The sequence below is a fragment of the Eriocheir sinensis genome, chromosome 2 (genome assembly GCF_024679095.1).
Source record: "Eriocheir sinensis breed Jianghai 21 chromosome 2, ASM2467909v1, whole genome shotgun sequence".
In the NCBI taxonomy this organism is placed as follows: domain Eukaryota; kingdom Metazoa; phylum Arthropoda; class Malacostraca; order Decapoda; family Varunidae; genus Eriocheir; species Eriocheir sinensis.
In genome coordinates, this window is record NC_066510.1 from 3,877,833 (window position 1) to 3,892,308 (window position 14,476).

Consider the following 14,476-nt stretch of genomic DNA (forward strand, 5'->3'; position numbering starts at 1 on the left):
TTTCGCCGAAGTGACTGATATGATGACCAGGAATTAGAAAGGATTAGAAAGACATGAGAGCACCAGTGCGGAATCCGTTAATAGATGCTTAAGAATGTTCCTATTAATCAAATTTTGTTTCAAAAGCTTTAGGAAGACAAAAAAAAGCATAGCTTTTTTTTTTTTTTTTTTTTACGTGTACATCTATAGCGCCGGTAGGCTTTTCTTGAGGGGCCTAGATGGTAGTCGGTCCAGCCCGTCATGGCGCAGGCAAGTGTTTATAGTGGCGCCATCTTCTCTTGGCTCATGCTGCCCCCCGGAACTCGTTCTTGATTCACTTGGACGGTTTCCTCTAGAGCACTGGTTGATGGGTGGTCTTCAGGACAGCATGTGGGTAGTTTTAAGCCACTCGGCTGTGACTGAAAAATCCGAGGTGGTAGCGTGGGGATTCGAACCCGCGTCGTCCATCACGCGGTGAATGTGGGCCCAGCACGCTACCACTCAGCCACCGCCTACCCTAGGACGATACCTTAAGGATTACCGCAGTCATCCTTCTTAGAATGACTGTATGTAGGCGTAATTTCAGCAGGAAGGAAAGGTGGATGTTGAAAGGCAGAGATAAAAGAATGTGACCAGCCGGGGTGTCAAAACGGTAGCGCAGTATTTAAGGACACTAGGAAGCACTCCAGCTATTCTATATGCCCTCCAAGGATTGAGGCCAAAGAAAATAGAAAACATGACAGCTGGGCTTCACCAGAACTGAGGAGAGGCGGGAAAGATTAAGATGTAAAATTGTCAGAGGTAATTTTGGCTAGATGCCAAAAGTCTGCAATAATTAGAAAAGCAAGGTTTTTGCATTTTTTATTTTTTATTTTTATTAATGAAAGATTTTTTGGTGAGTCGAGGAATATAATTGGTGCTACTCCTGGCAGAGATGAAATGATCATGATTAACAGGAGTTCAAAGGCCGGGTGGGGTGCACGGTGTCGACCAGTGGTTTTGTCCCGCCTCCTGTGGGTGTGTAAGTGTGATGTGAGGTGCTATCAGTACCCAAAGATCCGTGATCTGAGTTCACTCGAGGACGGTACTTTCTGACAATCGCAAGTCCAGCACGTTATCAAACCACTGGTTAATGACACGCGAAGACAGGCCATGGACAAGTACAAGCCTTTAACTAGAGATGTAATCCAAGTGCCGGACAGGCTAATACTGAGGAAATTCTCTGAGGGTAATAAGAGTTTAATATTGCAGAGGTGAGAGGTGTCAACTTTGTAACAAAATACAACCACCAATAGGGTGTGCCTTCTAAAATAGATTCCAGTTGAGGGCATCAAGAGGATGAATATTTAGCCTTCATTAGTTTTTAAAAGGGAATCCTCTCTTAGAAATATATTTAAGAAGGTCCAACAGCTATTGGCCCAATTGGCGCACCTAACATCACCAAATGTGGGGTACAAACTTGGCGGAGGGACTGTTTTGGGGGGGCCATTGAAGGTCATGGGCTAAAGAGTAGCCTATCCGGATATTTTGTTTTTTTATTTATTAATGATCCATGAGACATCCTAGAGTTAAATCAAAGTATGTGCTTATCTTTGTATTAATTCATACACACACTGGAAATATTCTGTGGTGTCTGATTCACTTATTAGAGTGAAATCTATTGTGATAAACAGTCACAAATTCGTGTCACTAGTAAAAATGAAACTAGTAATGTAAGTTTTGCCACCATGAAATATACACAAATAGATAAGTATGAAAGCTCCCGAAGTCACAATAAGTGACATCACCTGCTTTAAGCAGTAAAAATATGCTATTTAAAGCATCTGATACCCGCAAAATGGCGTGCGCGCTGCCTCGGGCCTCGGGGCTACAGACTCAACGATGCCAGATTGTCGTACTCAGCCGCTATATTTCCCGACTTCCTACCACCAAACTGTCTTCTGGGCTCCAATAACGAAACTAATTTAGAGTTATCGTTAAAAGATTAGATCCTGATGTTTCTTGGCAATTGTTAGGCGTCAGAAACTTATAAATACTATGCTCTGAGTACGATAATCTGGCAACGGTGGCTGTACGTATTTTCATATTATTGTTCTGTTGTTTATTCAATGTTCTGTTTAAGAAAAAGGATACTCATAATTTTAGTTAGTTTTTGGTTATAAAGATTCATTACGAAATACAATTATAACATTACCGCCTTTAACTTAGGAAACGTCCTGAATCCTGGATCAGATATAGTTATGTAAGTGCGCCTATTTCTCTCAACAACTTGCTTCCATTATTTTTTCGTTGCCCACATTACTTCCCTTTACTACCCACTGGCTCCATTCATCCATACTCACCCCTTGGAAGTGGAGTGCGCGACGCGAGGCCACAGGTCCACAGTGGTCACCGGGCTGACCTCCCACCGCCCTCTGCCAGGCCCTCGCCCAGTCCTCAGTTTCGAAGTCAGCCGCCAAGAAGGTTGGCAGAGGTGTGAGCGGCTCTTCACACTCCTCACCTGAAGCACAACAAGGTTTAAGGCTTCAAATTTAAAACAATAAAGAACATTTTCAATGCTTTCACAGGGAAAATATAAAGCGTCACATTAGCTACTTCTCATATACAGAGCAGAAAACCAAAATTCGCTGAAATCTCATAAATATCGGCAAGTGGGCCACGGAGGACCTCCTTGTACTCTTTCAAGACCCGTGGAAATATTTCGTAAAGATTTGGCTAAATGTTTTTGAATGAAAGAGAAAAGGGAGAAAGAGAAAGAAAGAAAAAAAGAAAGAAAGAAAGGAAGAAAGAAAGATAGAAAGAAAGGAACAGAAGAATAAAGGAGGAAAAAAAGAAAGGAGAAAGAAAGAAAGAAAGGAGAAAGAGAGAAAGAAAGATAGAGAAAGAGAAGAATGAAAGAAAGGAAGGAAGAAAGAAAGAAAGGAGAAAGAAAGAAAAACAATAAGAAAGCAAGAAATATATAAGGATAGAAATAATGTAAGAAAGAGAAGATTTTTTTTTTTTTACAGCAAAGGAGACAGTTTAAGGGCCTAAAAAAAAATATTAAAGAAAAAAAGCCCGCTACTTACTGCTCCTGAAAAGAATACAGAGGAGTGGCCAAAAAGAGAGGTCAATTTCGGGAGGAGAGGTGTCCTGATACCCTCCTCTTGAAAGAGTTCAAGTAGTAGGAAGATTGTTCCAGAGTTTACCAGCGTGAGGGATGAAAAGTGAAGATGCTGGTTAACTTTTGCATAAGGGGTTTGGACAGTATAGGGATGAGCATGAGTAGAAAGTCGTGTGCAGCGGGGCCGCGGAGTGGAGGGGGAGGCATGCAGTTAGCAAATTCAGAAGAGGAGTCAGCGTGAAAGTATCGATAGAAGATAGAAAGAGAGGCAACATCGCGACGGAATTTAAGAGGTATAAGACTATCAGTAAGGAACACAAAGGAAGAACAAACAACAGCAGACCTGCTGGTCCTTACGAGGCTGTTTGTGACAAGCTACACTAACTATCTAATCAAAGGTGGAAGATGAAGGACAGCAAAGGCGAAGGCTCCTCCCCACCCCCCATCCCTCCAGCCAAAGCTGGCAGGAAAGGAAAAAGAACCATGCAGCATGGAAAAACTGCATGGAAATTATGTAGGAAAGAGGAAAGAACTACCATTACTGCTACCACTAACCGGGCGATAAAAGCGGACAAGGACACCAGTATTCGAAAGAACTTAACGTTATTACGACAATGAGTAATATCTTAGTTGCTGGTTGGATTCAAAACACTTGTCTAATCTATTCTTGAAGGCCGTAACTGTTGTACTATCAACGACATCACAGGGTAGAGAGTTCCAAACATTAACAACTCGATTGAAGAAGTGTTTGGCTTCGTGCAACGAGAATCTTTTACCACTTATCTTCAAATTGCGATTTCTTCTTGTTCTATTTGATCGATCAATTTTAAAATAATCTTCCGCATTAATAACACTGAATCCTTTGAACATTTTAAACACTTCTATTAGATCACCTCGCATTCTTCGTTTTGATAGACTGAATAAATTTACTTCTTTAAGCTGATAAATTTCTCAACCTAGGAATCATCTTTGTTACTCTTCGTTGAACCCGTTTCAACTTTTCTGTCTTTTTTGTAGTAGGGAGACCAAAACTGTACACAGTACTCTAGACGGGGTTGAACCAACGAATTATACAGTTTTAATATTACTTTTTCCGATTTATTATTAAAGACTCGTCCGATGAAGCCAACCAATTTGTTTGCAGTTTTAACTACCTCTGAACAATGCTGACCGGGCTTTAAATCGCTTGATATAGTGATTCCAAGATCCTTTTCTTTACTTACTGCAGAAAGTTGTTTGCCATTCATTACGTACCGAACGCGATTGTTATTTTTTTCCGATGTGCAACACTTTACACTTGTCAACGTTAAATTTCATTTGCCATTGATTGGCCCAACGTGCAAGTCGATCTAGATCTGATTGTAAAGCTTCTTCGTCGAGTGTCGCAGTTACTTTACTAGCAATTTTTGTGTCATCAGCAAATTTTGATACTTTGCAAGTGAGCCCATCATCGATATCATTAACATAAATTAAGAAGAGCATGGGGCCAAGCACTGATCCTTGAGGTACGCCGCTTCTGACGTCGAGCCAGTTAGATGTAACACCGTTTAGAACTACTCTGTTTCCGCTCAGAGAGCCAGTCTACAAGCCAATTGTGAATGTTACCCGAGATACCGTGCGCCAATAGTTTGCTGAGCAATCGTTGGTGGGGGACCTTATCAAATGCCTTTTGAAAATCCAGATATATGATATCTACTGATCTGCTTTCATTGAGGAGGAGTGCTGATGAGACGAAGAGCCTTAGACTCCGCTCTGTCCAGAAGAGCTGTGTGAGTGGAGCCCCCCCCACACGTGAGATGCATACTCCATACGAGGGCGGAAAAGGCCCCTGTATATGGATAGCAACTGTGCGGGGGAGAAGAACTGGCGGAGGTGATACAGAACACCCAACCTCGAGGAAGCTGATTTAGTGAGAGAGGAGATGTGAAGTTTCCAGTTTAGATTTTGAGTTAAAGATAGACCAAGGCTATTTAATGTTGAAGAAGGTGACAGCTGAGTGTTGTCGAAGAATAGGGGATAGGTGTTTGGAAGATTGTGTCGAGTTGATAGGTGGAGAAATTGAGTTTTTGAGGCATTGAAGGACAAAGGGTTCCTTTCACCCCAATCGGAAATGATAGCAAGGTCTGAGGTTAAGCGTTCTGCAGCCTCCAGTCTGGAGTCATGTACTTTCTGTTGGGATGGCCTTTTACTGAAAGAAGTTGAATAATGCAGAGTAAAGTCGTTGGCGTATAAGTGGACAGGACAGTTTGTAATGGAAAGAACATCTTTGATGAATAACAGGAAGAGAGTGGGTGATAGGACAGAGCCTTGTGGAACACCACTGTTGATAGGTTTAGGGGAAGAAGAGTGATCGTCTACCACCGCAGAGATAGAACGGCCGGAAAGGAAACTGGAGATAAAGGAACAGAGAGAGGGATAGAACTCGAAAGAGGGCATTTTAGAAAGCAAAGACTGGTGCCAGACTCAATCGAAAGCTTTCGATATGTCTAGTGCAACAGAGAAAGTTTCACCGAAACGGCTAAGAGAGGATGACCAAGAACCAGTTAAGAGAGCAGAAGATCGCCAGTAGAACGCCCCTTACGGAACCCATACTGGCGATCAAATAGAAGGTTAGAAGTGGAAAGGTGCTTTTGAATTTTGTCTTCCACCGTCCCCGCACGCATTTCACTGTAAGCTATAGCCACATAGATGTACATGGCAACTCAGTTACATATTATGCCCCCCCAAAAATGTGTGTGTGTGTGTGTGTGTGTGTGTGTGTGTGTGAGAGAGAGAGAGAGAGAGAGAGAGAGAGAGAGAGAGAGAGAGAGAGCCAGGTCACTCCACCCAGAGAAAGGAAAAGAAGTAAAGAAAGAATGAAAGTAATAAAGAAAAAGACAGGAAGAAAGAAAAAAGGAAGAGAAAGACAGAGAAAAAGAAAGAGAGAAAGACAGGAAGAGTAAGAAAGGAGCTACTTCTGAGATGCTAACTGATGAATTTTGTCTTCGATCCTCCCCGGCCCCCGCACTGCACTTTTAAAGGGTTAACTTAAATCCTAATCTCTTTCCGATCGTCACTGTCTCAGCCCGAGTTTCCTTGTTCATCCCGCTCTTCCCCTTCTCCACCCCGCCACCCTTGCTCTCTCGTCTCTTCTGGCTGCGCTACTCACCGTATCATTCAGGGGACAATTTGGATACAGTTTGGTGGAATTTTTTGAAAGGCAGTTTTGCTCGAAGGACAAGCAAAACAGGAGTGAAGTGTATCTTCCCGAGTCAGGAACAGGGGATTGAGCTGACAGGGTTGAGGAGTTTTTGGCAGATGAAGAGAAAACCTATCGTCTTTCCTTAGGAATGAAGAAAATTACCTATTTGGGGTGCCAGGTAAGGAGCAGGTATTTCAGAAAACCCTTCGGTAGGTTAGTGAAATGTGTGTGATATCTTGCTAAGGAGGGGCGGGCGTTGGTGGTGGGTGGCTCTCCAGGGCCATAGCATTGAATAGTAGGCTGGCGGTTCACTGTTGGCGAAATGGATTGCTCCTCATCAATAAGTGAAACCTTTTTGATGGCAGGGAAACCTTATGCCCCAGGGATGGAATACACCAGTCACTCATGGGGGGCTGAAGGTCTCGCAGACTCCCTTGAGCAATGGAAAGGCTGTGGCTGAATGGTCACCGTCGGGGCGCGTTGTCCTGAAGGACCCGGTTTCATGTCGCGCCCGCCGCTACAAGCCCACTACCACATGTTGAAAATTTCAGTCATGGCCGAGTGGCCGAAGACAACCCACATGCTGTCTTGATGACCACTTATCAGCCACTCTAGCGAAACTCTTTCAAGAGGATCAAATGGAGCTCCGGGGGGGAGCATGAGCCAAAGAAAGAATGGCATCACTATAAAATTATAACACTAAATCTCAATACAAGTACACTGCAAGTCACATGCAAATCTCAGTAAGCCAATGCTTCTTAACATCACTGTAGGGATTAAGCACCTCGCTTCCCAAAGTCTGTTCCTATCCTTCACCTTTACTTGTGTGCTGAGAGCGACGCATAACTCTATAGTCGGTTCACTCGAGCCTGAAGTGTGCATTATCGCGCAACGCAACGTGCAGCCACACGGCGTGTCTGATTTCGTGGATAATGAATGCTAGCCTACGCATAGTAGGCAATCGCTAGTGTCAATAGTATGAAGGCAGCAGTAACAAATACCATCAATTATAATCGATTTTGAGTTAAAAAAAAAAATAGTAATGTCGCAAATAGCCGTTTTATTAATATAAAGCCTGCTAATTTTCTCGGTGGGCAGCTTCAAGGCTGTATAACAATCATAATCAGCAATCTTGTAAATTAACAAAACAGCTATTTGTGACATTACTAATATTTTTAACTTATAATCGACGTTATTGCTCCCTGCGTATTATTGACACTAACGACTGTTTACTATGCGTAGGCTAGCATACAGTATCCACGAAATCGGACACGCCGTGTGGCTGCAGGTTGCCGTTGCACGATAATGCACACTTCAGACTCGGGTGAACCGACTATAGTAACTTAACACCCTGTCCTGCGTTCAATGTAAGTACCCTAGACCTCTATTAGTATTCTGAGCCACATTCAATTCTTAACAAACCAACGCTTACCTGTCCAGCCTTTTTGACATCGACACACCCCAGCGTCACACGTGCCATGTCCGGAGCACCTGAGGAGGCATTCGTTCCCCACATACACGTGTGAGATGGCCCATGTGTGCTGCTGCCGCCATCCGTCCCTCTGCACCCAACGAACACGCCCCAGATCAGACCTCCTGCAAGTGTGAACACTACTGTGAAAAAGGAGACTGGCACCATACACTCATTGGATGCTCAATGAACATCTGAGCCTGTGAACCTACGATCCCCTGCATGTATATATATATTGGAGACAATAACTCCCATGGCAAAAAATAACAATCTATGTCTCTGGAATTTAACGTACAGTAATTTGACTCTTTGACTCTGCTGTATCCATCTATGGGGGAAGCATCTCTTCCTTGAGGGCTTAAGATACAATTCTTTAAAGATGACCTGCAATACGATCAAGGAGCGAAATAATCCTTTCTGCATCTGCAACTTAAGATACAGTAATTCTCTCTTATGCATCAATGTAGTTAATATAAAAAAAGACATCCAAATGGAGGTGCAAGCAAAGAAATGCACATTTATAATTACATATATGATATACTAATTATTTTGGCTTTGGTGAATGCATCTGTATATGGAAAGACATTAAGTATATTGAATAACATTATTAAATGTGGAAACGCTGTTATAAGCGAATAAAGATAACATGCATGATTATGGTAGGACCAGTTGTCAAAACAGTGTACTGAGGTGTTATGCACGGTTAGTTTGGTCAGTGTTAAAGCATCGCCTATCTGACAGACATAACTGGATTATCGTGTCTTCGATAATGATTATGCTGGGCCAGTTTACTCGACTAAAGCCCCAAATACACTGCCGAATTTTGGCCACGAACTTGACGCCGAATCAGTTCGTGAAAAAATTCGGCGACCGGTTCGCCGACATGACCAAGATTCTTACAGTTCGTGATCATTCGGCGACATGTCGGCGAATGCTCAAGACAATTCGGGGACAGTTCGGAGACATGTCGCCGACTATTCGGCGTCCATGTCGCCGAGCTCAAAATCTGAAATTTTAACGTTTTTTTTGTCGCGGAATAACTGGCGACAAGTCTCCGAATTGTCTTCGCATGTCCCCGAAGTGTCGGCGACATGTCGGGGACAATTCTCCGACAGTGCCAAGATTTCTGACAGCTGATCATCTGATGCCCCTGTGGCATATGAAAGCACGGGAATCCGCGCCTACCTCATGGACTACTACAACACCCGGGGAGCAGTGGCCTGGCAGGACAGAATTGTGGGCGAGTAAATACCATGTGTGGTAATATGTGTGGTAATATGTATGATAGTATGTGTAATAAAATGTATAAATGTGACTTGTTTTTGTTTTGCTCTCCTACAAATATTTTAGAATGAATGAATGTTTAAGTAATATCAGTAAACAAACCAGTAACTGAAAGAAGAAATAAATCTAAATAACTGAAAGGTTAAATAATGGCAGAATAATGATATTAAGAAATAAATAAAGTAGTAAATAGTAAATTAATTATGAAATAAATGAAAATGTTAGTTCCATACCTATTTTATATATTCATGATTCTTCTTGTTTTTCATATTTTCTTGTTTACTGTTTATTATTATAGTATTATTTTATTCCGTATATATATATAGATATATAGATAGATAGATATAGATAGATAGATAGATACATATAGATAGATATAGATAGATAGATAGATACATATAGATAGATATAGATAGATAGATAGATACATATAGATAGATATAGATAGATAGATAGATACATATAGATAGATATAGATAGATAGATAGATAGGAAGATAATACATAAATAGATAGATAGATAGATAGATAGATAGATAGACAGACCCCCGTGTACACCTCCCACCGCGACCCGTTTGCCGTGTCGTGATTAATTCGCCGAATATTCGGGGACATGTCCCCGAATAGTCTTGGCCATTCGGCGACATGTCGGAGACATGTCCCCGAATAGTCGGCGACATGTCGGCGACAAATTTGCCAATAAAATTTAAATTTCAACGGTCAAAATTCGGCGACAATTCGCCGAACACCGCGAATCGGACGCCGAGTTGTCTGCGACATGTCGGCGACATTTCGGCGACAATTCGGCGTCCATTTTGCATTCGTGCACATTCGGCGAACGGCCGCAAATTTTTCATGCAACATGAAACTTTCGTGGCGGTCGTGACCAACTGTCAAAAGTAGCGTGGTGGACGCAGACATGTCCCCGAACGGCCAAGAACAGGCAAGAAAGATGCCGAACTTGTTCGCGACACAGGATGACTTGCATATTCGCGCACATTCGTGAGCCAAAATTCGGCAGTGTAATTGGGGCTTAAGTGCAAAGAGGTGTTGCTTATAATGTGTGTTTAGTGTGCTCAGGATGCTATACCAAATAGACTCATGGCCGAGAAGGTCGGGTGGTGAATAAATAGTTCTCATAAGCTGCCACTTGTAAGCTATATAGCCCCGTTCACACTGTGCCGACTCTGGGCCACGACAACCCAGCGACTTCTGTATTTGACAAGTCGGCTCCCACGCTCCAAGAATTTTTTGGCGTCTTAGTGTCGGCTACCATGATTGCCGACTGTCTGGGACATTCGGCCAACTAGTTGGCAGTATGTCTGCGGCATGCTGTCAACTAGTCTCAAGACTAGTCTCAACGGTCAATTTTTGAAATGGCGCCATGTCTACGACAACACCAAATCTGCCGACCGATTGGCCGACAGTCGCAGACGGTCTTGACGACAGTCTTCCAGAATGTCTGTCAACTGGTTGGCCGACTAGCTGGCCGACAGTTGCCAAGGAGTTGGCCGACGGTCTTCCTGACGGTCTTCGCGGCAGCCTTGCCGTTCCTTAAAATACGGAATCGCTCTGTAATCGAGAATGAAATGTATCGTTCCGTTTTGAACCAATACGGAACGGCATTTGTTCCATACGGTATTTTCTTATCTGAATGGTCAAGCAGATAAAACTCAGTATCTTAAAATTGTAGTGAGCGCATTTTTCGATCAATCACAAAACCAGCCCCTAAAATTTGCCAAAGGTTCGTCCTAGAATACGTGTAAAATACGCGACATAACGTCCCTCCCCCCTCCCTCTTGCCTCCACCAGCAGCGTGCTGCGGCTGTCACTCATTGCAAGCTCGAGAAATTTTAGGGTTGCCACCCGTTCCTTTAAATATGGATCCATTCCGTATTGGAGAGTGAGATGTTGCATTCCACATTTTTCTGACCTCAGGGTGGCAACCCTAGTTGTGTCATTAAACACAAGAGAGATGGAGGCAAAAGGAGTGCGTGCGTACTGTGCGGCTCCCAAGTTTGTGCCAGCGAAACGTAACCATGCCCAGAAGTTGTTATTGTGCTTGTGATTGCAAAATAAAAATATAAATTTCTTGATGGCGGCAGTGTTAGCCAATATTTCTGAGCCGACAGTCGTCACGAATGTCCTTCTTTAGGCGAAGACTGTCGTCACGACAGTCCCTCATCATTCTTAAGTAGTCGGCACAGACAAATGGCCCCGACAGTTGTCACGACTGTCTCAAAACAAGCTAAGACTATTGACGACAGTCTTGACGACTACCCCAGACCTCCCTCAGACCTCAACCATAAGTGACGGTTGGTCCAAACTTTTGCCGACTCCTGTCGTGAGTGTTTAAGCCCCGTTCACACTGTGCCGACCCTGCGCCACGACAACCCAGCGACTTCTGTATTTGACAAATCGGCTCCCACGCTCCAAATTTTTTTTGGCGTTTTGGTGTCGGCTATCATGATTGCCGACTGTCTGGGACATTTGGCCAACTAGTTGGCAGAATGTCTGCGACATGCTGCCAACTAGCATATATATTTTTGGTATCAATCGACGGGAAAATGAAAGGGCTATATTTTGTAATAAGCGACATGGCTTAAAAACCGACTCGAAAGGGTAAAACATCGAATAAATTCGCAAAAAACGACTCAGAAAATATCCTATTTTTGAGTTCCAAACCTTGGAACCCACTCATGTTTTGGGAATTTCAAAAAACGTATCTAACAAATAACTTAGCCCTACCAATGTGCTACCTGCCAATATGATGCATAACATTTCCCTACTTCCAGTAGTTCCGTCGCTAGAGCTCGAAACGTAAACCTTTCGAGAGCGATTTTGACGAACTCCAGACACTTTGCCGTTTTTGTGTAGTGTGGCATTGCTATTTCCTCTAGAATGCTGCAATGTGGCAATATAGTTTGTCCAGCTAGAAGGATTTTTTGATAGCTCGATTCCACGTTTGTCGTCGAGCCGTCACAAAATAACCTGTTTTTCGGCCCTTTTGCAGCGATTTGGACACGTCCTAGTTTTTTGCTTATAACGTTTTTATTTATTTAGACCTTTCCAATTTCTTTTCTGACTTAACCTGTATCAATAAAGCTTTCATTTGCCACCAAGCACGCCTTCCTAGCTTCAGTAGTCTTTGCTCGAGCTTGACCAGAAGTCGTCACGAAAATTCGCCGAATCAGACTCATTTCACGCGCTGAGACGAAAAACCTTCCTGACGCCACAAAAAGTAATATATCTGCATAAAAATGCACATATGAACACTTCAATATATTGACTATCTTGTATTAAAATCATTTTAAGATATCTATATAAAAAGTTACTATTTTTATATAATCATTTCACTATATAAATCAACCTATATTAAGCGCCTTATTATACATGTTATTTTTTTTTTATTTAGTATTCAACCCTATTTCTTCCCATTTATGAATAATACATTTAATTTGCTTTCTCTTGATACCATATATATATATATATATATATATATATATATATATATATATATATATATATATATATATATATATATATGGTATCAAAAGAAAGCAAATTAAATGTATTATTCATAAATGGGTCGCGACTTCTGGTCAAGCTCGAGCAAAAACTACTGAAGCTAGGAAGGCGTGCTTGGTGGCAAATGAAAGCTCTATTAATAGAGACTAATAATTAGAAAAAAATGGAAAGCACTAAATAAATAGAAAAGTTATAAGCCGACTCTTGTCGTGAAAGCTTAGCATGGAATACTTTTAAACCCCGTTCACACTATGTCGACTCTGGGCCACGACAACCCAGCGACTTTTCCATTTGACAAGTTGGTTCCCACGCTCCAAGAAGGGGGGGCAGGTTTTATTGGGGTCTTGGTGTCTTGCCGACTGCCTGGGACATCCGACCAACTAGTTGCCAGCATGTCGTGGTAACCCTCACAACTCCAGACTCGCGTCACGACGTCGGCGCAGCATTCGGCAACACTCTCAAGACTCTTTCAAGATATGCCCGATCCTTTCACATCAACACCCAAGATCTCGTGTACCCTAGAGTCGTGGGTAGTCGTGGCCAAGAGTCGGCACAGTGTGAACGGGGCTTTATGCGCTAACCCTCACGACTCCAGACTCCCGTCACGACGTCGGCGCAGCATTCGGCAACAGTCTCAAGACCTCTTTCAAGACATGCCCGACCCTTTCACATTAACACCCAAGACCTCGTGTACCCTAGAGTCGTGGGTTGTCGTGGCCCCGAGTCGGTACAGTGTGAACGGGGCTTTAGCATGGAATACTTTTTTGCGCTAACCCTCACGACTCCAGACTCCCATCACGACGTCGGCGCAGCATTCGGCAACAGTCTCAAGATCTCTTTCAAGACGTGCCCAACCCTTTCACATCAACACCCAAGACCTCGTGTACCCTAGAGTCGTGGGTTGTCGTGGCCCAGAGTCGGCACAGTGTGAATGGGGCTTAAGGTTTAGGTGTAGGGTGTATTCTCATAATATCCTTATGTGTACCTCAGTCTTGGCGGGGCCAACATAGTGACCGAAGACGGCCCAACGTACAGGTCCGAGGTCAGGGTGGAAGACGTCCAGTATTCAGTGCAGTCAGGGTCATCAGGTAGACACGCTGATCGGATCGGCCACCATGTTGCACCGTGATCCACTGAATATTCCATCTCCACCTCTGAAAACCATAAACAATAATGTTTTATGAAAAAAATTAACCATTGACTGAACTATAGAATATATGGCCACAACACAATACTCCTGTAAATATAACGGAATGATGCCAGAAAACAGAAGAAGCAAGAAGAGAATGATTATGGTACTCTTGAAACCCCCTTTGAAGGTCTTGAAGTTATAGGGATAAAACGTAATACAGCAGAAGAATTTTTGTTCAAGAGTTTACTATTGGAGGGGATAAAGGAGTGAGGATACTGGTTATTTCTTGCCTCAAAATTTCGTCCTTTTTAACCTAGGGGAATGTGCAACATCTTTTTTCTTACATATACTTCATGCCTTTTAAAGCCATCAACTGTTTGTATATAAGAAAAGTTACAATTAATTTGTAGGGCCTCTTACTTTCCTGTGTTTAAAAACTTAGGTGTGCCCGGAAATCTAAAGACAATTTGCAATGAATATTTTTTTCCTTCTTTTGGATGGTTGACAAAATAATAATTTTCACTTTTCTTCACAGAGCTGCAGAATATGAGTATGACTCCTTTCCACTGTATGGGGAGGCAGTGGCTGAGTAGTTATAGAGCGGGATTCCAGGGGGGGTCAGCCTAGCTGGAAAGCGAAAGAATTCTAACCCATATAGCAATGGTCCTTGTGTCTGCCCATGCATGAAAATTGAAGTCTGTAAAAATGGTCTTAGTTATCTAATTGCCATAAAAAGATGCCATTTGCACCATATTTCTGAACTACGACCATTTTTACAGACCAAATGGGTAACATTAGC

The 14,476-nt window shown here is 42.7% G+C and overlaps 1 protein-coding gene across 2 annotated transcripts in view; it reads right to left on the reverse strand.

Annotated features, from left to right (window-relative positions):
• Nucleotides 1-14,476, reverse strand: part of LOC126998692 (reelin-like) — a 438,128-nt gene that overhangs the window by 163,845 nt on the left and 259,807 nt on the right. For both annotated transcript variants that reach the window (XM_050860695.1, XM_050860691.1), the window contains 3 exons: nucleotides 13,531-13,699; nucleotides 7,696-7,859; nucleotides 2,322-2,479 (listed from right to left, as the gene is read on the reverse strand). In XM_050860695.1, the coding sequence (XP_050716652.1) occupies nucleotides 2,322-2,479; nucleotides 7,696-7,859; nucleotides 13,531-13,699 (491 nt within the window). The remainder of the gene's footprint in view (nucleotides 1-2,321; nucleotides 2,480-7,695; nucleotides 7,860-13,530; nucleotides 13,700-14,476) is intronic.